Source organism: Elephas maximus, chromosome 3, assembly GCF_024166365.1.
Source record: "Elephas maximus indicus isolate mEleMax1 chromosome 3, mEleMax1 primary haplotype, whole genome shotgun sequence".
In the NCBI taxonomy this organism is placed as follows: Eukaryota; Metazoa; Chordata; class Mammalia; order Proboscidea; family Elephantidae; genus Elephas; species Elephas maximus.
Window position 1 is genome coordinate 210,784,334 of NC_064821.1, and position 23,914 is coordinate 210,808,247.

Consider the following 23,914-nt stretch of genomic DNA (forward strand, 5'->3'; position numbering starts at 1 on the left):
ACATGTTTATTTTTCGACAATTATATGAAATGGGATCAGATCAATGCACACAGCCTTCACCTTGACAGGAAGTGCACACTGTTGTTGGAGTTCTTGAACTGGAGTGAAGCCAAGAATTATAGGAGGTCTGTTTAGGCACCAGGCCATTTGATCTAGATTTCTGAAGCCCATTCTTCAGATAGACTCAGCACACAGGTCGGTTCTCACCTGTTGGTGAGTGTGCATTCGGTCACGATCCTGGGATTCCACAAGGCCATTGTCTCTTAAGGAATGGAAGGGGTCTTTTTTATATGAGCCTTTCTGAAGCTGAGCACAGAGCATATGTGCCCACAAATAAAATATTTGAAAGCCTCGAGTTTTCCTTTGACTCCCTCATACTGCTGACACGTGGTCTAGGACAGATGTGGGGGCGTACATCCTCGCACCAAGGTAACCGAGCTAGAAAACACAAGCACTTGGCATGGATTTGAATGAGCAAAGATTAGCTGAATATCTGATACATGCAAGGCAGGAAAGGAGGTGACTGGGGGGGCAAGGCAAGGCACAGTTTCTGTCCTCGAGGGTTGCAACAATTGATCACTTGCCATTTTCCAGTTTTGCATCAAAGTATCCTGTCATTTACCAGCATAAACTGACAGAGATAAGCACCGAAGGGTGACCTCCATTTCTCTCCTTCCTTCTTAACAAACTAAATTCATACGGTATCCCCTGGGGCCGTCTCCAGCTCCCTGCCCTGAAGGAAGAGCTGAAATAACCTTCACAAAATACTCAGGTCTTAGAAACAGAAGAGTATTGTCTATTACAACATGGCTAAGAAAATTTAACCAAATAAAAGGAGATACACTTCCATGGCTCTGTTTCAATCAATAAATTTTTATAATCATGTAATTAAGCCATTTTGTCTTTGGGAGAAGTAGGTGAGAAGATAGTAACAAGAGCTAGAATACCAGCAACTCTTAAGAAAGGCAAGATTTAGTCACGTTATTGGAAACAGGAGGAAAGTATGAGGAGAGAGCCCCAGTGTTGGAAGCTGGCTTGTTGAGGTTGTTTTCTCCCTGGGAGCCTGGGTGAGATGAGCTCAGATGATCACTCACCGCCTCATTGTCTTGCTGACTGACTCCTTTCTGGGCAAGGAAGAGGGCTGCCTCTCCTGCAGAGTTTTGTAGGCGTCTGAGAACAGGTCTTGGAAGACAGCTATCCTAGGGCCCAGGATGGGCAGTCGGTAGTGAATGTTCTCTGGAGGGCAATGCAAGAAGAAGGAAGGACAAGGGCTCCTTACGTTCTACCCTTAAAGAAATTCAAAATAACTAAAGGACACCAAAGACTTTCTTAACCTTATAAAACAGATTCAAAATTCACAGTAGAATTCTTTGAGGAGAACCACCTTATCCCTCACAATAGTTAAGCTTTTACAAATTTCATCAGAGGTCAGAAAGGAGTACCCAGAAACATACAACTCAAGTATCAGGAGCCATTGCCAACTGAATTGAAATGAAGATAAAACGTGTCTGGAGTTGTAATGTGAGTCAAAAGGAAAAGAGGATTCAATTTTCAGGGGGCTTTTCAGGGACCGTATATATGGTTCTGAACTTTTTAAAACAAAACATAATCTTACAAAGTAGAGAGAAAGTGGTTGCATCTCAAAAGGAACCTTTGGCTTATGGAATAATTTATTCTAGGAGTCTTTAAAATCCTTATCATCCTGACCTTTTTTGCAAATATGATTTTATTTACGAAAGTTGGTTAATATTTAACTTTTCAGGAAGACATGTCACTTGAAGCAGAGTAAATCAAGGTATGAAACAACAGACTCCACTGGGAGTCTCTGAATAGTGAATGGAATTGGAGCCCTGAATTCTTTGGAACAAGTTCCTCAGTCCAGCTAAATGAGACCTTAGAGATGTTATGGAATCATACACACCCAGGATCCAGTTCAGTCTCATCACTACAATGAAGAGGAAACAGAGGTCCAGAGTCACAGGCACTGGTGAGCTGAGGGCCAGAACTCAGATCTCTTCAGTCCTAACCCAGCGCTAACGGTACCACGCCACTGTGCCAGGTGGTAGCCCAAGTCAGGTGGTTAGCATCTGTAGCAATGTTTATCAAGACCAAGAGTCATGGGACGCTTGGCTCAAGGCAAAGATAAATGAAACCAGAAGGAATCCCCATCACTTGTGGAGATAGGCCCTTTCATTCACTTGAGTCTCATTAAGAATTATGGGTAATACATAAGGTTTAGTTCATTCCAGAAAAAGGTTAGAAATCACTGTTGTGACCAACAGAAGGAGTTAGGCAACTACTGGCAGTAATGTTTGCTGGGATGAGTCGGCCACGTGGTATTTGTGACATGTCCACAGGGAACAGAGCCCAGCAATACGCAGCAAGTGCAGCAACATGGACATGTCTAAGCTATAGAAACCAGCGAGGCTGGGGCAGTGTCAGCAGTTTTCCGGGGTGACCAAAGGTGAAGGCTGCTTGTGCTGAGTGTCTGCTCTCAGCGGGGCAAACGGCTCTCTGGTTTTACAGGTGGGAACAAAGTCCCAGAGAGTTTAAACAATTTGGCCAAGACTATAGAGCAAGGCTTGGATCAGAATTCAGGTTTCTTTGCTCCTAGTCTAGTCCTTTTTCCATGATCTCAGAGAAAAACACCAGACCAAGGCTTTAGCTTAGAAGGGTCACAACTGGAGTTGACTGTAGATCTACTAAGCTTCAGCTCCTAAGCAGCTCCACAAGCCCCTCCTGCACACTTCACCTCCAATATTGCTGTCCTAGGTTGGACTGTGTGGGCAAGAACCAGGTCTGTCTAAGAACATAATGTACTGATCTTGTGTACACCAAGTCTAGCTCGTTCTCTGCTATTTGAAGTACACTGCCAGGGCTAATCAGCTGTGAAAGGCATCTTGTCACACTGTCCTCCATGGTCAGATAATAAACATTCTTGTTGAGGGCAGGGCATGTAATAGTGTGTGTGTGTGTGTGTGTGTGTGTGTGTGTGTGTGTGTAGGGAGTGGGGAGGAGTTAGTTCATCCCTCCGTGAGGGCAAGCCTGAAAAAGTCCAGGTTCAAGGGAAACTCTGAATGAATGTGTGGCTGGTACAGAGAACCTTGAAACAAATTGCACATGCCTGTCACTCAGTGCTCTTTTGGCTTCAAGAGAATGAGGTGGTCACAGACCAGAGAACAGTAGAGTGGGGAGCTTTCTTTGGGCGGATGCTCTTAGCTCTAGGCTCTTCTGTCCACTTGGGCTAAATAACAGCCATGAACTAGGCCAATGTTTTGGGGCAAATAAGAAGGGACTCACTGGGACTAACAGCCTCTCACTTCACTAGAGTAACATCTCCAAGCTTTAGCTCTTCCCTTGGTCTCTGGTCCTCCTTTCGGCATCCCCTCCTCCAAGACATCCCTCAAACTTCCTTTCTAGATGCCTTCTCAGCTCAGATCTGGCTCTAGCTCTCCTGCAACTCCCAGGGTGGAGCTTAGATTTCCCTATCTGTACAAAGTGAAGAAAGTGGTCTTGATTTTCCTTATTATGTGTATCAAATTAAAAAAAAAAAAACCTCAGATGGCTTCAGCTGATGTGGGAGCAAATGAGAAGATGTACAGACCTACTAAGGTGACAGCTTGTGCTGCATTAAACCCTCAAATGGTATCACTTCAAAAAGGCCCCTCTCGCCTTCACAACTTGGCTTCTCTAAAGGGTGAGACTTAGGTCAATGCTGAAGCTGGAGACAGAGCCTCTATCCTTTTTTCTATCAATAGTAAAGATAAAAATAGCAATGGTCAGCTGTTTAGAGAAGGCAGGTGTTTTAGGGGACCCGCAGGGGTGGCAGGTTTAGGGCCGTGGTCAGGCAATTTCAGGTGTGTGCGGACGTAGCTCCCTTCCCACCTTAATTGGTACCATCAAGACTGTTTGTGGGGGGACTATAGTCTGTACCACATACCTATGGGAATTCCTCAGCAAGTAGATTACAGGGCTCTTTAGAAGGAATGGGGCAGAGCCATGTGGTATGGAAGGGGCCTGGGAAGGAACATAACATGGATAAGAAGGGCAAGGAAAGCCTGAAGAGGGAACAGGTGGGGCTAGAGAGAGTGGAGGGCTGTAGATCAGCCAAAGCAGGACAAAAGGGCACCATGCAAAAGAGAAAGGGACAAGGAATGGGAATTTGTTCAGAAAATTTAGGAATTATTTCAGGAATTAATCTTTTCATTCTCCCACCCTGGGGTAGTCTGTCTCACACTAAAAGAACTCCAAAAGAAACCAAACCTGTCAGGATGTCATCATGGGGAGGTTTGGGTACAGTCTTCGCTCTTGATGGGTGAAGGCCCATCGTCCTGGTTGGAGGGAGCAAGAACACAAATCAGTGAATTGGTGAGGGCTTGGTGGAAAGGGATGTGTACTCATGCATTTTAAAACAGAGGTGGTCTCTCGGCTCCAGCACCTGTCAACCTGGTGACTAGGCCACTTGTGCAGTGGTGTGAGGAGACTGGGGCTACTACTTATCAAGCTGTTTTCACTTATAGCATTTTAATGGTCTTCAAGAAAACCTTCATTGTAAAAAAATGCTTTATTCCACTGTCAAAACATACATGGTCTGACAACAGGGGTATTAGAAAAAGCAACCTCCAATTTCCAGGAAAAAAAGTAGCAACTCTTCCAGACCAGTAACCTGCCCAGTGATTCTGGGATGTGGGACTTTATTTAAGGTACCGCACTAGCAAGATGAACAAAATGGGGCAAGGCTGTCAAAAGAATCTTCCACAGAAGAGTAAACCTGCTCAGAAATCCCTAATTTTAGATAGTCCAGTTATTCATTTAATGTCCATAAAGAATATTTATTAGAATTATTTTTATTGTGACCTGATATAAGAGCTCTTTGGAATTACAGAATCAGTATTAAAAAAAAAAAAAAAAAAACCAGTTGCCATTGAGTCAATTCTGACTCACAGTGGCCCTATGGGACAGAGTAGAACAGCCCCATAGGGTTTCCAAGGAGCGGCTAATTGATTCAAACTGCCAAAATTTTGGTTAGCAGCCAAGCTCATAACCACTGTGCCACCAGGGCTCCAGAATCAATATATATATATAAACAAAAACAAACCCGTTACCATGGAGTTGATTCCGACTCATAGCAACCCTACAGGATAGAGCAGAACTGCCCCATAGGGTTTCCAATGAGCAGTTGGTGGATCTGAACTGCTGACCTTTTGGTTAGCAGCCATATAGCTCTTAATCACCGTGCCACCATGGCTCCAGAATCAGTATAGGTAAATGTCATTAGCGCTGGAGCCTGTACTACCCAAATACCCATTTCCTCTACCACCCTGTCCACCTGGGCCAGGTACCTGGTACATAGTTTCAGCACACCTGAGTCCAAACCTCAGCGTGGAACAAATGGCCGTGAGTTCATAAAAGCAATCAGAACATCTGCCACTGTGCAGTGTAAGGTTACAAAAAAGACCTATTTATTTTCCCACATTATTGTTCTTTATATGAGGAAAAAAGATTTAAAGATTGCCATTAGATAACATATCACTTCTCTGGTTGGTCATATATAACTTTGGTTGTATTTCTACATTCCAGTCATAAGGCAGGTCTACCTATACTGGTGTCTTATACAAGGTGAGTATATGTTTTGAATTTTTGAAGAAAGTAAACACTGAGCCCTTTTCCCCTATCTGAGAGTTAAATACAGTAAAAAAAAAACCCAAAAAAACCCGATTATTTATAACCCAGCTAACCAGAATTCTGACTGGAATTTATTTCTGTTGCACTTGATCTTGATAAGAAAGCAGTAAATGACAACAAAGTAAACTGATAACAGGGATTTAGTTATTAAAAAGTAGCAGAGGCTGTCCTGAACTCAGGGCAGAGTGTGTGTAACCTCCCACGCCTTCTGAATTAGATATGTCATCTATACGGGCAATTCGTGTTTTGTTCTGCCTGAGTTAACAAAGAAATCTCCTATGCTACCCTTTACACTGTTCTTATGAAGGCAGAAAGGAAGATAATACCTGCTACAGTAGTTTCAATAGCTGTTCAAGCAAAAATACGAAAAATATGTTTGATTTCACCATAGCTAACCAGAGAATGAAACCAGTCAAGGAGTCCATTCCCTAAGTATTCTCTAACAATCTACTGACTATGTTTCTCAATCCACTATCCTGTGTCCCCAAACAAATATAACCAGAATTAAACTCATGTTCTGATTTAAATCTTTGGCTTACCTATGACTCATAAAATTCTCAAAGGAAAGTTTCAGGTCGTCTGGGATGAGCATAGTTCTTGGTTGCACCTGAGGAAGAAAGCCTTATTTAGAACATTGCCCAAAACTGCATTCCGATTGAAATAAACAACGCACCACCTCAGCGAACCCAAGTTGTGTTTAATACCAAAGTCAGTCGTACATCCTGTTGTGACGTGAATGAACCAGAGGGCACCATCCTGCCCTCCACGCCACAGGGTGTCTTTTCTTCCCTGCTTATCAGATTTTGCCCTTAGGTAGCTTGGGATTAGTACCCGTTGCCATTGAGTCAATTCTGACTCATAGTGACCCTATAGGGCAGAGTAGAACTGCCTCATAGGGTTTCCAAGGTTGTAAATTTTTACTGAAGCAGACCTCCACGTCTTTCTCCTGAGGAAGAGCGGCTGGTGGGTTCTAACCACCAACCTTTTGGTTAGCAGCCAAGCACTTTCGCCACTGCGCCACCAGGGCTCCTTTCAAGACTAATAAACCTTCAAATTCTCTTTGCCTAAATCACTCCCCCACGCATTCTTCTGGTCTCAGGTCAACTATCACTTTCTCACAGAGACTTCTGACGCCTTCTGTTCCTATTGTTCTCTGGGCTCCCTCTCTCAGAAGACTCAGCCTTTTTATGGTATTTATTGGCTTCCCTGAGAGACTTACAGCTTCGTAGGACAGAGACAATGTCTCTACTTTTATATTTCCAGGTCCTAATACAGTGCCTGTTTAAGAAGTATTTGCTGACAGAATTAGTGAATGAATGACCCCACTTTGAAGCACATTTGAAAAATTTAAGTGTGTCCTTCATGCAGGGCTAAAATCATTTATACAGTTAACAGTATTCCTGGTTAAGGGACATCACTTCCTTGAACTTTTTTTTACATTTATTACTAGCACTAGATGTTGATGTTCTTTTGGAGACCATGTTTTCACTAAGAAGCATTTATTTTTATTATTTCTCAAAAATTACTGTAGTCGTGACAATGAAAAGATAATCACAAAGATGTGGATGAAGGTGTACAGCTGGGTTACTAAGTGACTTGTAATTTAAATTTATGACTCAGAAAAACTCCAAATTACTCTGTGTCAAGGACCTTTAGAGGTGTTTGAAAATAGCAAAACAAAACAAAAAACACTGAATAGTAAGTCTACAAGAATGCCAAGCACCACTGTATTTAATCATTTTGTTCTTCTAACTCATCAGCCCAGGGGAGGATGAGGGTGAAGAAGGAAGAAGGTGATCTGATAATAAGTAGCATCTGGTGACGCAGTGGTGAAGAGCTTGGCTGCTAACCAAAGGTCAGCGGTTTGAATCCACCAGCTGTCCCTTGGAAACCCTATGGGGCAGTTCTACTCTGTCCTGTAGGTTGCTGTGAGTCAGAATTAATTTGACAGCAACGGGTTTTGGTACTTGTCTGGTAACAAGAGTAGTGGAGGAGGCAGAGGCTTCAGAGAGAAGCTAACAAGAGTCTTCTAGACACATAAAAAGAGATAAGAATGTACCAGAGACAGACTTTGCCTTTCTTTAAAATTTCATCTACAGCTGGCCCTGTTCCAGGCAAAGATGAAAGGAACTTTCTACCTCCTCCTGCATAGCATGACCCCTGATCTGAAGCCTTGTAACCCAGCTAGTACAACTGTTTCCCATCCTTATGTGTGAAGTGGGCTGTAGGGGCTATGTCAGAACAAAGCTGTCAAAGAGAGCATTTTGTCTCTGAGAAAAAGTGTGGTAAATTCCTATTAATTCTTGAAAACTCTGCAGTATCTTCTTCCAGATAGGCTTCCCTGAGCAACCTTTCACTCCCCACCAGGTCTATTTTTATTTACATTCATCATACCTTGTCGTAATTTATTTGCTTATCTATTTGGCTCCTTAAAGGCAGGGCTTACGTCATTACCATCGTCTTTTTTGTATGTGTGTGTGACTGACACATTACCTAAGTACCTGGCCCATGGCAGGCAACTGATAAATATTTGTTGAAATAAACTTAATTACATACATGGACTTCTGGAGCCAATTAACACATATTAGAGAATGCCTACCTATAGTATGTTCAGCTTGACAGTTACTTTTAAGAGACCTAAATATGTTAACAAGAGAATAATGCAAACAACAGAAGGGCTACAAAATAGGTGTTTTAAGGGGAAGATGAGCTGTTTGCAGTAGAGATGTGAAAAAAACAGACAATAATCTTGCTGAAAACCAAGGCCGATGACTTGGTAATTCACAACCATGATCACACGAGAATACAAGTAGTTACAAAGGACTATGAGTAGCTACAGAAGCCAGGTCCTACTTAGGAAATCTTTTCCTTCTTTCTTTCTTTTTTTTTAAAAGATGAATCCATTTTATGTTTCTATTTTAAAAAATATTTTTCTAATGCTAATCTTTTTTAAATTCAGACATAATTTACGTACCATAAAATTAACCATTTTAGAGTACACAACAAGTCAGTGATTTTAGTTTATTCACAAAGTTGTACAACCAACGCCACTATCTAATTCCAGAACATTTTTATCTCCCCGAAAAGAAACCCTGTACTCATCAGCAATCACTCCCCGTTTGCCCCTTCCTCAGTCCCTGGCACCACTAATCTTTCTGTCTCTAGGGGTCTGCTGATTCTGGACATTTTATATAAACGCAATCAGATGCTATGTGGCCTTTTTGTCTGGTTTCTTTCACTTAGCATACTACTTCCAAGGTACATTCATGTTGTAACACGCATCAGTACTTCATTTCTTTTCATGGTCAAATAATACTTATTATCTTGAAAGACCACATTTTGTGTATCCAACAGATGATGGATATTTGGGTGGTTTCCACTTTTGAGCTATTATGAATATGGGTGCTATGAATGTTCACCTATAAGTTTTTGTATGGACACATGTTTTCAGTTCTCGGGGTACATATCTAGTGAAAATGCTGGGTTGTATGTAACTCTGTTTTAGTTTTTGAAGAACTTTCAAACTGTTTGCCAAGGCATCTGCACTGTTTTACAGTCCCACCAGCAAGGTATGAGAGTTCCAATTTCTCCCTATCCTTGCCAACACTTGTTATTGTCTGTCTTTTTTATTATAGTGACCCTAGTGTGAAATAGGATCTCACTGTGGTTTTGACTTGTGAAATAGTATCTCATTGTAGTTTTGACTTATATTTCTCTAATGACTAACGATGTTAAGCAAAGGTCTATTCAAATATTTTGTCCTTTTTTTAAATTGGGTTGTCTTTTTATTGTGTTGTAAGAGTTGTTTATATATTCTGGGTGCTTGCCCCTTATCAGATATATGATTTGCAAATATTTTCTCCCATTCTGTGGGTTGTCTTTTCACTTTCTTGATACATAGTGTCCTGTGATGGACAGAAGTTTTTAATCTTGATGAAATCCAACTCATGTATTTTATCTTTTGTCATTTATGCTCTTAGCATCGTATTTAAGAAACCGGCCTAATTCAAGGTCACGAAGATTTATGGCTATGTTTTCTTATAAGAGTTTTATGGTTTTAGTTCTTACATTTAAGTCTTTGATTTTGAGTTAATTTTTGTATGTGGTGTGAGGCAGAGGTCTAACTTCATTCTTTTGCATGTGGATATCCAGTTGTCCCAATACCACTTGTTGACAAGATTATTTTTTTCTCACTGGAATTACCTTGGCACTTCTGTCAAAAATCAATTGTCTGCCAAATGTCCATCAGCTAATGAATGGATAAACACAATGTGGTATATCCATACAATAGAATACTGTTTGGCAAGAAAAAGGAATGAAGTATTGATACATGCCACAATTTGGGATAACCATTGAACACATTATGCTAAGTGCAAGAAGCCAGTTACAAAACGATCACATATCGTATGATTCCACTTGTATGAAATGTCCAGAAAAGGCAAATCTATAGTGACAAAAAGTAGATTAGTGATTGCCAGAGGCTGGGAGGAGGGGTTAGTGGGAGAAGGAATGAGGAATGATAGCTAATGGGTACCGGGTTTCTTTTTGGGTTGATGAAAATCTTCTAAGATTAGATAGGGGTGATGGTTGCACAACCCTGTGAACATACTAAAAGGTAATGAGTTACACACTTTAAATGGGTGAATTATATGGTATATAAATTAAATTTCAATAAAGTTCTTTAAAAAATTGTCCATAAATGTAAGGGTTTATTTCTGGACTCTTGATTCTGTTCCATTGGTCTATATGTCTATACTTAAATCAGTACCACACACTCTTGATTATTGCAGGCTTCTAGTAAGTTTTGAAATCAGAAAGCGTAAGTCCTCTAACTTTGTTCCTTTTTGAAATTATTTTGGTTATTCTGGGTCTCTTGCATTTCCATATGAATTTTAAGATCTGCTTGTCAATTTCTGCAAAAAAGGTATCTGGGTATTTAAAAGGGATTTAATTTAACCCATAGATCAATTTGGGGATTATTGCCATTTAACAACATATGGCCTTGGTGATAGAAACGATGCTGGAGACTGCATGATAGAATTTTGTAAGACCAACAACTTCTTCATTGCAAATACCTTTTTTCAACAACATAAATGGTGACTATACATGTGGACCTTGCCAGATGGAATACACAGGCATCAAGTTGACTACATCTGTGGAAAGAGACGATGGAAAAGCTCAATATCATCAGTCAGAACAAGGCCAGGGGCCGACCGCAGAACAGACCATCGACTGCTCTTATGAAAGTTCAAGTTAAAACTGAAGAAAATTAGAATGAGTCCACAAAAGCCAAAATAGGACCTTGAGTATATCCCACATGAATTTAGAGACCATCTCAAGAACAGATTTGACACACTGAACACTAATGACCGAAGGCCAGACAAGTTGTGGAATGATAAGGACATCATGCATAAAGAAAGCAACAAGTCATTAAAAAAGATAGTAAAGAAAGACAAGACCAAAACGGATGTCAGAAGAGGCTCTGAAACTTGCTCTTGAATGTCAAGTAGCTAGAGCAAATGAAAGAAATAAATGAAAAGAGCTGAACAGAAGATTTCAAAGGGCAGCTTAAGAAGACAAAGTAAATTTTGCTGAAGATCATTCAAAAGTGGCTGCAGCAGTATACTGAAAAGGAACTGCCAGAAATTCAAGCCGGATCCAGAAGAGGACATGGACCCAGGGATATCATTGTTGATGTCAGATGGATCCTGGCTGAAATCAGAGAACACCACAAAGATGTTTACCTGTGTTTTATTGACTATGCAAAGGCATTTGACTGTGTGGATCATAAGAAATTATGGATAACATTGCGAAGAATGGAAATTTCAGAATGCTTAATTGTGCTCATGAGGAACTTGTACACCGATCAAGAGGCAGTGGTTCAAACAGAACAAGGGGATGTTGCATGGTTTAAGTCAGGAAAGGTGTGCATCAGTGTTGTATCCTTTGATCATACTTATTCAATCTCTATGCTTGAGCAAATAATCCAAGAAGCTGGACTACAGGAAGAAGAACATGGCATCAGAATTGAAGGAAGACTCATTAACAACCTGTGATATGCAGGTATGCAGATGAGACAACCTTGTTTGCTGAAAGTGAAAAGGACTTGAAGCACTCACTGATGAAGATCAAAGACCACAGCCTTCAGTATGGATTACACCTAAACATAAAAAAAATCCTCACAACTGAACCAATAACCAACATTGTGATAAACAGAGAAAATATCGAAGTTGTCAAGGATTTCATTTTACTTGGATCCATAGTCAACACCCATGGAAGCGGCAGTCAAGAAATCAAATGACACATTGCATTGAGCAAATCTGCTGCAAAAGACCTCTTTGAAGTGTTGAAAAGCAAAGTTGTCACCTTGAAGACTTAGGTGCACCTGACTCAAGCCATGGTGTTTTCAATCACCTCATATGCATGCGAAAGCTGGATGATGAATATGGAAGACTGAGGAAGAATTGATGCCTTTGAATTGTGTTGTTGGTGAAGAATATTGAATAAATACCATGGACTGCCAAAAGAACAAACAAATCTGTCCTGGAAGAAGTACAATCAGAATGTGCCTTAGAAGCAAGAATGATAAGACTACATCTCACATACTTTGGACGTGTTATTAGGAGCGATCAGTCCCTGGAGAAGGCCATCATAGTTGGTAAAGTAGAGGGTCAGCGAAAAAGAGAAGGACGCTCCATGAGATGGATTGACACAGTGGCTGCAACAATGGGCTCAAGAATAGCAACAATTGTGAGGATGGTGCAGGACTGGGCAGCGTTTTGTTCTATTGTACATAGGGTGGCTATGAGTCGGAACTGACTCGATGGCACCTAACAACAACCACCCCCACAATATTGTCTTCCAGTCCATGAGTGTGGGATTCTTTTCACTTATTCATGCCTTCTTGAATATCTTTCAACAATGTTTATAGTTTTTGATGTACAAGTCTTGTACTTCTTTGATCAAATTTATCCCTAAGTATTTTATTCTTTTTGATGCCATTGTAAATGGAATTTTGTTAATTTCATTTCTGGATTGTTTTCATTGCTAGTGTATAGAACTACAGCTGATTTTTGTATATTGATCTTGTATCCTGCAACCCTACTGTACTCACTTATTTAGTTCTAATAGTTTTTTGTGAGTTAAGATTTTCTGTATTCCGAGAGTATGTCACCTGTCAATAGAAAGAGTTTTACTTCTTCTTTTCCAATCTCGATAGTTTTATTTCTTTTTCTTGCCTAATTGCCCTGGCTAGAACCTCCAGTACAATGTTGAATAGAAGTGGCGGGAGCAGGCACCTTTGCTTTGTTCCTGATCTTAGCGGGAAAACATCCAGTCCTTCACCATTAAGTATAACGTTAGCTGTGGATTTTTCGCAGATGCTGTTGATCAGGCTGAGGACATTCTCTTCCATTCCTGGGTGTTATTCTGTATTCCCTGGCATCTCCATTCAACTTGCTGCCGAGAAAGGATTGCTGCTGCCTAACCCCCGGAAGGACTCTGACGTGCTACTGCACACAGTGAGCTAAGGGTATCGCATCCTTGTTTCTAACTTTTTACATGTTTCCTACCTGGATCTGGGTGCACTAGTTCTGACAGCAGTAGGGAAGGATTCCCTGGGCACCTTGTATTTGAGGCCCTTCCTTGAGGTGGAGGAGTGGGCAATCTGGAAGGAAAGGCTGCAAACAGTAAAACCATAGCATGTGGTCCCGCTCCTGGACAAGGGCAAAGGACAGGGAGGAGGTCTTGAGAAAAAGGACAACTGTTGAAGTCTCAAGCGAGCCAGCTGGCCAAGGCCAGCTTAGGCCCAGGGTCAGTGTGTTCTAAGTGTGGTCACAAGTGAAGTGATTCCAGGAATAAGACCAGGAGAAATCCCAATCCTGGTTTCCCAGACTCTACTCAATGTTAATATTGAATGCTATGCTCCTATTTATGGTCAAAATAAACATTGATTGTAATATCCAGGTATGCCTTTGCCAATGGCTTTGGTTGAGTTTCCTAATCTCACACAAAAATTTCACAAAGCTGCTGCCCTCTTCCATGTCCTGCTAACATGTAGCACCTCTGCCATGCACTTATTGAAGGAGCCTCTCTGTGTCTCCTGTTTTTCTGCCATCCGTTGCTCTTCCTCTTATTGCACACCTAGCCTGACCTCTCTCCTCTAGTCAGAGGAGATTCGTAGGGCCTCAGGGTTGAAGAGACCGTTCCCTAAGCTCTACCCTAAACCTAATCATTTAGCTAAGTTAACCTCAACCGAAGTCTGATTGTTACTCTGACCCTAACAACCATTCTAATGCTAACCCTAACTGACCCTAGTCCTAACTCCGACCTTGGAAGACCTCTCCTTCAGCACCTCTAACAGATGGCAGAGGTGTGTCCTTGTTTCTTCCACATTCCCCTTGATATCCTTCTTTCTTCCTAGTACCCCTCCCATCCTGTCCCACCACTGATAATAGATACCCAGTGTAGGTGACATCTCCACCAGCTAGAAAGTACTATAGAATCTCTCTGCAGGTTTTTTCCTGAGGGACTGATGGAATTAATGATGAACCCCAAGATGAAGTGCTTGTTTCATGATGCTAATGGTGGAGGACTGTGTGTGTGTATATGGGTATGTGTGCACATGTGTGCTGTGTTGGGGAGATGCTAAGGGGGGCAGAAGCAGCTCCTTGTCCCCCTGCACCTGAACTCTATGACGATGCAGTCACCCTAGGTGTCTAAAATCAGGCAGCTCATCTCAACTCATCTCTTCCCCTCTGGCCCACCTACCTGGGTTCACTCTCGGCTTGCTGAAAATAGGGAAGGTTTATCATATTGTGTCAGTTGCTGGTGCTCCCAGGGCCAACAGCTCCTCACTTGCAGCCCTTTCCAAGGCCTCCCCTGCAAGGAGCCCCAGCATAGTCTCCTCAACGGGGCTTTGCTGGGGAGGCAGAGCTCTGCCCTCGGAGTGCCTGAGCCCAGCTCTAACACCCCCCTGCCTGCCACGCCACCTACCAGTTTCATTTCTCGACATGTGGAGCACAGCCGCCTGTTTCTGAGCAGCATGGGGTTACTCTGGCTCCCGCTCGCCTGAGGGGCGACAGACAGAGAGAAGTGAGGAACTGGTAGAGCACCTGGGGCAACAAACAGGTGGGGAAGGGTGGGGTGGGGAGAGAGGTAACAGTTCCTCCTTTCCTAAAACAGAGATGGAGGCTTGGGTCTCAGCCCCATTCAAGGTGGACGTTGAATTTGAGGTTGGCTGCAGCTGGTAGATTCTGAAGGGGCCTAGGCAGGAGGGAATGAGCTATAGACTCACTTGTGGCCTTGGCGGAGGCCTTGGGCCCCTGCATACAGTGAAGCAGGTATAAAGACAGCTCACAGAGGAGGCTGCAGTCTTACGGGGGCTCTGCTGCCCACCAGAGCACCTATGAGCTGCCACCTTTCATAGGTGGTGTGTTTTTCCTTTATCACACAAAGGCTGCTTTACCTGGACCAGCTGAGGATCTCTAACAGCCTAAGAAAGAATGAAGGAGAAAACTTCTCTCCTGCAAACCTCCTTAGCACCTCCCTGTCATTATCCTCTTTTTTGGGCTTTAACTCTGGCCCCGCATCCGTTCTCCAGCATCTGATGGTCAGCAACACTTGTGCCCTTCCTTGCTCCTGGGAGCTGCAAAGAAAGCCCGGAGCAGAACTGGAGCTGGTGTGTGGGCCATGTAACCCTCCTTCCTCTGGAAGCAGAGGCTGCTTAGGTGGGCAAAGACAGTCCCAGTGCGGGGAGGGGGAGGGCGCCCAGTCTGCTTACAGCTTTCTTGTTTCCCTTCTGCCGAAGGGTGAAAGAAAGGGCTTACTTAGGAGCATTGACACCTGGAACACAAGGTTTTCATCAGCATCTCTGATAAATGGTTTGGTTAGGGAGCAAGAAGGAACTTGTGGCTGAATCTGTTTGGGGGTTTTCTCTCGGCCTTCCTCAGTCACTGACACCAGCATTTGTGAGCCACGTTCATAGTGAGTGTAGAATATAGTGAAGGGTAAGGCTATGGGGCCAGCAGACAGCTGTCACCTGAAATCTGCTCCTTCGTTTGATTGGCTCGTTGACCTGTCACTACATGTGTGTGCAGGCCATGCCGTGTTCCATTCCTGCTATCCTGAAGCCTTCCTGCTCCGGTAGGTTTGTAGAGCCATGCTGCCTGGGGAGCACTTGGGGTGCTCCTGAGGTGGTCTTTGCAGCAGAGGTCTCCAGGTAGCTTCCCCTCTTAGAGACATGACACTTGGCTGGGCAATGCTGGGGCTGGGGTACTGAAAACTCTTGATGAAGTTGGAATATTTGACAAATATTTAAAATACATTCCATTTTTACAGGACATTTTAAAAGAATCAACTCAGTATTGCAGTGTCGTGGGTTGCTATGTGGAGCATGAGCGGGAATGACTAGATTCATTCATTCAACAACAAACATTTATTGTGGCCCCACCATGTGGAGGCACTGTGATAGGGCCACAAAGCTGAGTAAGACAGAGATCCTGGCCTCGAGGAAAACAAGGGAGGGATACAAATCCTTTCCTTTGCCCATTCAGCTTGGTTCTGGGGACACTGAGATGAATACAACACAGCTTCCCACCTCAAGCTGCTCACCATCCACCAAGCAGTGTACCAAGAAGTACGACAGTGTTGACGGTGCAATGACAGAAATATACTGAGACCACAGTAAAACCAAATGGAGCTACTGAGCTCCAGTGGATGGGCTGAGGGCTGGGGCAGAGAGGGAAGAGTCTGAGAAGAGTTCACAGAATATACAAGCTTGGGTAGGTGTTCGTGGGAAAACAGAGATGGGGAGGGCACTCTGAGCCCAGGAAACAGTATACAACAATATGGGGCAATAACGTAGCAAATCAGCTTCAGGGAATCCTTTGGGATGGCTGGACTGGGAGTGGGGAGGTAACGAGAAGAGAGGCCAGAGAGGAAATGTCTGTATGTGTGGACTCCTCTGCTTCTGGGCTAATTCAACTTTCTACCATGTGTTACCTGAGGCCTGGGAGTGGTATCCCCTACAGCTCAGGCTCTTCCCCCATCCCTCACATCTCTGATGTCTGAGACTCACATCCTTTTCTGAAACCTCACTTCAAGCTAGGATATATTGGTTATCAGAGAGGAGGCAATGGTACCTGTGGTTCTTCAGAAAAGTGAGACTACTACTGATGGGAGGAATTGGGAAAGGCTTCCTGGAAGTAGCATTTGCACTTGTTCTGAAAGGAGGAAGAGGGCCTGGACAGGTAGAGGTGGGGGTAGAAGAATGCTTAGGTGGGCATGCTTTTAATAGAGTTACAAGCAGCACTTGCCTTCCCTGCAGTTGATTCCTTCACCTGCCTTCACCTTTTCCAGACTTCAGGTTTCTGCATGAGAATACTGCAAGACCCTACAGTTTGGGATTCCATGTTCTGTAGGCCTCAGATCAGCCCTCCAGTCTTGCTTTCCCTCTTGGCCTCGAAGCCGAGGACCTCTCCTTCTGCAGCACTCCCCACTCCTTTCTCACTCTTACTTTCCTTAAGGCCAGCTCAGCAGCACCAGGAGGAATCCAGAATGAGCTGGCCAAGGTTCACAGCACAAGCCCCTGGTTACATCATCTTTAGAGTCACAACCACCAAGAGAAGACGCTCTGAAATCTTAATGGGGCGCTCATTCCTCGAGCAGCTGTCCACATGACAGCAGATGGCAGCTGTGACAGGAGAGTGACAGCAACCTGTTTGTAGCTTGGCCAAAGTATGATGCTTATTTCACCCAGTCCCCAGAAGCCAAGGCCTGCTCTTCACATTCCACAACTGAAAATATCCTAATGTCCGAGGTCAGTACCTGCTGTGGTTCCTAAGGCCTGGCTCATGGCCTGTCTTGGTCTTCTTGTGTCCACACACACACACACCTGTCCACATAGCAAAAGCTAAAAAATGGAAGCACAGATGGAGATTTTAAAAATAGACGTGGCGAGCATGCGTTGAATAGCAGTGACAGTCCTGCCTCTGTCCTTCTTGGCCTCTGACACCCGTACCCCCTTTCTTCTTTTTAATGGAGAGACCTCACAGGTCACCTAGTTCAGCTCTCTCAATTAATGCAATGAGGAAACTGTGGGCCAGAAAGGTTAGGAGGTTTGCCCAATAGCACACTTATTTAGTGGCAATCAGCCAGGAAGTTCTTTGGATTAAAGAGTTGAAGAAAAACTATATTTCCTCAGAGGAAGAGTGGGATCTTAGGACCCATATGATGCTTATACCCTTTAAAAAAAAAAAAATTTTTTTTTTTTTTTTTTTTTTGTCCAAAAATTAGTGGCCAGAGAACCATTTTTAATGTCCCAAAAGACTCTGTTGTTGTTAGGTGCCGTTGAGTCAGTTCCGACTCACAGCAACCCTATGTACAACAGAACGAAACACTGCCTGGTCCTGTACCATCCTCACAATTGTTGTTACGCTAGAGCCTGTTGTTGTGGCTACCATTGTCAATCCATCTCGTTGAGGGGCTTCCTCTTTTTTTACTCGATGGCAACAGATATACATATATGTGGAGCCCTGGTGGCATAGTGGTTAAAAGCCTGGCTGCTAACCAAAATGTCAGCAGTTCAAATCCACCAGCTGCTCCTTGGAAACACTATGGGTCAGTTTTACGCTGTCCTACAGGGTTGCTAGGAGTCAGAACCCTTCTTGACGGCACCTAACTACGAGAAAATATATATATATATATATATATATATATATATATACTACTTTACCAAGTAGTATACATATATACTACTTAACCAAGCATGATATCCTTCTCCAGGGATTGATCTCTCCTGATAACATGTCCAAAGTATTTGAGACAAAGTCTCACCATCCTTGCTCCTAAGAAACATCCTGGCTGTATTTCTTCCAAGACAGATTTGTTCATTCTTTTGTCAGCCCCTGGTATATTCAACATTCTTTGCCAACACCATAATTCAAAAGCATCAATTCTTCTTTGGTCTTCCTTATTCATTGCCCAGATTTCTGATAAGTTTTTTTTTTTTTTCAGAAGTAGACCCTCTTAGTCTGGGAGCTCAGCTGAAACCTGGCCGCCATGGGTGACCCTGCTGGTATTTGAATACCGGTGGCATGGATTCTAGCACCACAGCGACGCACAAGCCCCCAAGGTACGATAAGCTGACAGATGCATGGGGGAAAGCCAAATACAGTTTTAAAAAATGCTTTACTGTTCATTAGGAAAAAATTTCAAACAAACACAAAATAATAGACAGTCATGAATCCACCATTCATGGTTTTATTTCCATCAGTATATCAGGTCAGTGATGTCCATTATTACTTCCCTTTAAAAAAAAAAGTATCTGTGGTAGTATGTGTTTGATCAACGTAAACAGGAAAAGGACAGGAGTTTTTAAGGTAGGCTACTTGGTGGTCATGAGCTTTCAAAATTGATAGTCAATGAGTGAAAAACAATAAAAAGAATTCTTGAGAAAATTGGAAGTCTCCACCCTATACATTTCCCAGCTGTGCCTCTTTTTAGCCAGGGCTTTCTGCCACAGGTCTGCTAAAGACAAAATAAATGTGTTCCCATCTTTACTCTAACTCATCCGATTGGAACAAGAAACCCACGTCAAAGAGCGCAGAGAGAGAAGTGGGGACAGGGATTAAAGAGGGTGAGGGTGGCATTTTATAATCTGCTACGAACCTAGGAGCTCCAGCTAAATTTACACCCCACCCCCAGCAGTGGGCAAAAGTGTTTTCGGGTGTCCAGCTGCAGAGCTGCAGATCACTCCCACACACCTGCTCCTGCCACGCTGTGGATGGCTGAGTAAGGCACCTCTTGGCCTCAGTTATTCAGCTACTACCATACGCTTTCCTGTTTCACTGCATCTTGAAAGGTAGGAAGTTGATGCCTGTAGATGGCAGGTGCTAGTTGTGCCTAACAAAGGCGGCTCTCCACCGGAGATACTTAAAAGTGGGGAAAGGTTGAGGCTTAATTTCTTTATCTTTTATTTTTTATTTGTTTTTGTTCTTAGCTCTGCCTCTCCTTTTCTGTTTTTTGCCCGTCTACTTCTCTGTCTCTCTCTCTGTCTCTCCCTTTCTCTCTCCGTCTCTCCCTTTCTTTGTCTCTCAGCTTCTCTTCTCTCACTGTCTCTGCCCCTCCTTGACTCCTTGCCTCCGCATCCCCTCTATTCACTAGGAAGCACTGCTCCACACAGGTACACTGCATCTGCCGCACGCGGGGCTGCTCCTGGGCAGGAACGTGCAGTTCAAAGTTCTGCCCTTTGACCGGTGACAGTGAAGAGAGAGGGAGCCAGGTGGCAGGACCTTTGTGCCTACACATGGGGGCCAGGTCCTCTGGCTGGCTGCGGGCTGCCAGCAGCCTGTTGGCAGGACCCTGAAGTGCAGGTTGCAGGAACAGACTGCGTCCACACTGCATTCCACTCCCCTGAGAAACAACACAGTTTCTTTCCACAAAGGAGCAGCTGCCAGCTGAGCCCTGTTTGCTCACGGTGTCCACGTGTATGCCTTCATCCTCACAGCTGACTCTCGAGGCTGGAATCACATTTGAGGAGGTCTGTGTACCAGGCAGGCTTGAGGTACCTGCAGGCGTCACCAACAGAGCAGGGATCCTCGGTTCCCTGTTTGCCTTTCCAACGTGCAAGGACGATTCTCTTTCTCCTACCCACACCAGCTGACGGTCGAAAACACAAGGGCCCTGGTCACCCCCCGGCAGGGCCAGGGCGAGGTGCCTTGTTCTCCTCTGGCAAATCCGTTGCCATTCAGCAGATTCTGATTCATAACGACCCTATTGTAGGAGCCACGTATTTGTGACTCCTCACGAGTCGGCCCGAGACTGGCCTCCAGTGCGGCCTATTGGGTGACCAGCTGTTGCTCTTGGCTGGCATCTAGTGGCCAGCGGTGAGTATTGCAGGCGAGAACCGCTAAGCCCGGCCGGAGGATGGCCTCTCACTTCCGGTCATTGCGACCACACTGCTCCTCCGTCCGCTGGCCTGGCGAGCCCGGCCTAGTCTTAGCGCCTAGGATGCGACGGCGCACGAGACCCAGAGCTGACCTGGGACGAGGGGGCGCCCGGCGGCAGTGAGGTCCTGCCAAAGTAGGAAGTTCAGAAAGACGCAGTGGCTGAAGGCCTTCTTGTTGATTCTGCATCAACTGCGGCCCGTCGTGCCTCCGCTCACCCCCTCAGTCCGTGTCCTGGCGGCCACTCTTACCTGCTTGCCAAGGTGTCACCCAGGTGTTGGGGGTTAATGAGGTGACTGTCAAGCACAGCTCTGGCCCTGACCCTCCTCGGCTCAAACCTGGAATGTCTCCTCATGCTCTTGACCTTTGGGCCCTCTCTGCTCTGGTGGGGTGCCCACCCATCTCCTGGCTCCCCTAGTCTGGCTCTCCTCCCTGCACTCCCATGCTGCTGTCTGCCGACTCCTTGAGGAGCGTTTCCGGCACTTTCAGTCTCTGTGTCTTTGCTCTTCCCTTCACCTGAGAGTCCTTTCAGTGCCAGCTCCTCCCCTGCTCTTTGCTCTAAGTGTGATCCAGGGCACATGCCACTTCCTTTTCGGATTATCCACCTGCTGCACCTCTGCTCACCCCTCTCCCAACCTGGAGGTGACCTTTCCCTCCCCTTCCCCTCAAAGTACTTCGTACTGCGCTATGGAACTCCTGTTGTTGTGTACCTGGCCCATCCACCCACTCATTTGTGTAGGCTCCAACTGTGACTCACTGGTCTGTGAACTACATTAAAGCAAACACCAAGGGCTGGGTAAGCATCTGTCGGCTGCTCCTAATACTTGTGGCTCACATGGGCCTGAGATCTCCCGAGGGGCCAGGCGCTGCGTTCACTGCCTGCATCAGCACCAGGAGGGGTGTGCAGTTTTTCAGGTGAGGAGACCGCCTATCTCCCTCTGTGGGGAAATGCACCACTAAGGTCAGAGAATCCTCCGTACAGCATGCAGGGTCGCCGCGGGTTGTCCAGGAGCCAGATCCTTCTATACATTCTGTGAGGTGGAGGGGAGATGATCGGTTTTTAATTTAAAATTCCATAGGCGAAGGGTTGTAGGTGGGAGACATGAATAATTCATTTTGGGGGAGTGCCAGGGACTCCAGAAATTAGGATTGGCTCAGGTCACTAAGATTTCACAGTCTTCATGGGTTAGATCATGAAATGTTTACTTTATTGGTTTTGCTTTTTATGATTCTAACCTTATAGTTTTCTTATGCATGCTTTCTGTGTTGCTCTCAAACCACGTACGCATAAATCACTTACAATGTGATGTTAGAAATAGAAAATTTCTGAATTTAGAAATTGAAACCTTGAAGCTTGTGAAGTTTGTAGTAAACAACCTCTCTAAGATAGCCCTGCACCTGCATACTGTTACAAAGAAAATGCAACATATAACTAAACTGGTGTAAATTGGCCTCGGGATTTAAATGTGTCATAAACAACCTCCTTAATCTCTCATCTTGAAGAAAGATGCAACATACACCATCTGGCTGGCCTTAAGAAAACGATGTAACACAGTACTCTTGATTAAGGATGACATCACCTGGCCTGTACCATGCAAAGCCAAGGTGAAAAAAATCACATAGAAACCCTGGACTTTGGCACATTCACCAAAAACAAGGCAATGGCAAAGCGTCTCTCTGACTCCCTAAAGACGGAGAGCCTCTAAAATACTGCCTGCCACAGCCAACCTGAGACCCTAGCTATGGGGGACCTCCTCCAAGTTTGAGATGTGATCAAGCCTCCCTCCCAAGGCCACTCGTTAAATGCCTGAAGTCTAAAGACTGACTCTAACCATTGAACTAACAATGTAACTGTTAATTCTAATTCTCCAGCTCTAAATCAGTGTCTTGAGGTCTTACCTGTGTGCCTTGCCACAACTACTTTGCAGTAAACTAAACGAGTTTCTGTACGACAAATCTGAGTATTTCTCTACTTATTTCAAAATGAAAATCCCCACAGGATAAGCTTTATTCTTAATTCTAGGGGACTGGGGCCCGAAGGCACTTTGAGATGGGGTGGTTGGGGTGCTCATTTATTTCATGCAACAAGTACTCATTGGAGACTGATGATGTGCCAAGCGCAGGGCTGTGCTAAGGAGATAGGAAATGCCTTCGTATTCACATTCTATACCACCCCAGAAGTGCTATTGGTTTCATCTTAATATTTAAACAATTGAGTACCTTAGATGAGGCATCTGGAACTTGAAACAAAAATGGCAAATTCAAATCCTTCTTGGATGAAATCAGGAAAGTCGTAGAGGACTGAGGAGACCTGAAACATCAAAACATGAGAAAGTTAGAACCAGAATCAATGGACTGAAGAGCCAAACCCTCAGTTGCTTCAGACAGAACACCCCTGGGAGCTCTCCTCCTCCACCCCAATTCTGGACGGCCCAGGCCATAAAGGAGCTCCCAAAAGATGGCTTCACCCTCCTGAGTTCCTTGGGCTTCTCTGTCCCTTTTGTTTTGAACTAACTGGCGCCAATTCTGGATGGTTAGAGACAGTGTACAAATAAGGCAGGGAAGAGAGAGTTCATCAAAGCAGATGAGTAAAGTGCACCCCAAATCTCCTTCTGAAAGGATGAAGTTACTGATGCTTCACGAGTGCCTGTCCTTTCACTCCCGACCTGCTTCCCTGCCCACTGACACAATCCAGCCATTTCCTTCCATGGAGCATCATCTTCTCCCTCCAACCACTCTTTTCCTCCAGAAACATCCCTTCCAGGCAGCCAGTGATGCAGCCATGCTGCAAGCGCACACTGTTCTCTTCCCAGGGTGACCTGCCTGTGGCCGCCTCCTGGCTGCTGGGATTCCTGTCATTCCAGCGGAAGGGGCCACAGTGTGTGGGGCCTGGTGAGCACAAGTCACCTGTGTGTGTGCAGCACTGTGCATGCCCCCGGCATCCATGCACAGGGACTCAGGATGCTGGTAGTTATGCCAGGAATACCTCTTCTCTCTAACGAGGAAGAATTCCATCGTCCATTGTTCATGTATAACCAAGATGTGTGAAAGGAGTCTGGTGTTCAAGAGGCATTTGTTGTTTCATCCTCCTCACCATTTCCCTGGGCCCTGCGGGACCGGGGCAGTGGGTCGGAAGGAGCTCCTTCACTGCCTTTGTCTTGGACCTGCCCCAAATGCTGACCAGGAGAGACCGGAAGGCCAGGTTAGAACTGCTTCAGCGAATCGTAATCTTAAATAAACAGGACCTCTGTGTGAACGGAAGGGGCTTTGGAGATGGATGATGA

The 23,914-nt window shown here is 44.6% G+C and overlaps 1 protein-coding gene across 1 annotated transcript in view; it reads right to left on the reverse strand.

Annotated features, from left to right (window-relative positions):
* The window catches only part of C3H1orf105 (chromosome 3 C1orf105 homolog), a 27,437-nt gene continuing 3,523 nt past the window's right edge, over nt 1–23,914 (reverse strand). The window contains exons 3-8 of the mRNA XM_049881205.1: nt 22,851–22,941; nt 14,680–14,754; nt 6,225–6,292; nt 4,264–4,331; nt 1,095–1,236; nt 1–438 (exon numbers count right to left, since the gene is read on the reverse strand). Coding sequence (XP_049737162.1) covers nt 393–438; nt 1,095–1,236; nt 4,264–4,331; nt 6,225–6,292; nt 14,680–14,730 — 375 coding nt within the window. The 5' untranslated portion in view covers nt 14,731–14,754; nt 22,851–22,941 and the 3' untranslated portion in view covers nt 1–392. The remainder of the gene's footprint in view (nt 439–1,094; nt 1,237–4,263; nt 4,332–6,224; nt 6,293–14,679; nt 14,755–22,850; nt 22,942–23,914) is intronic.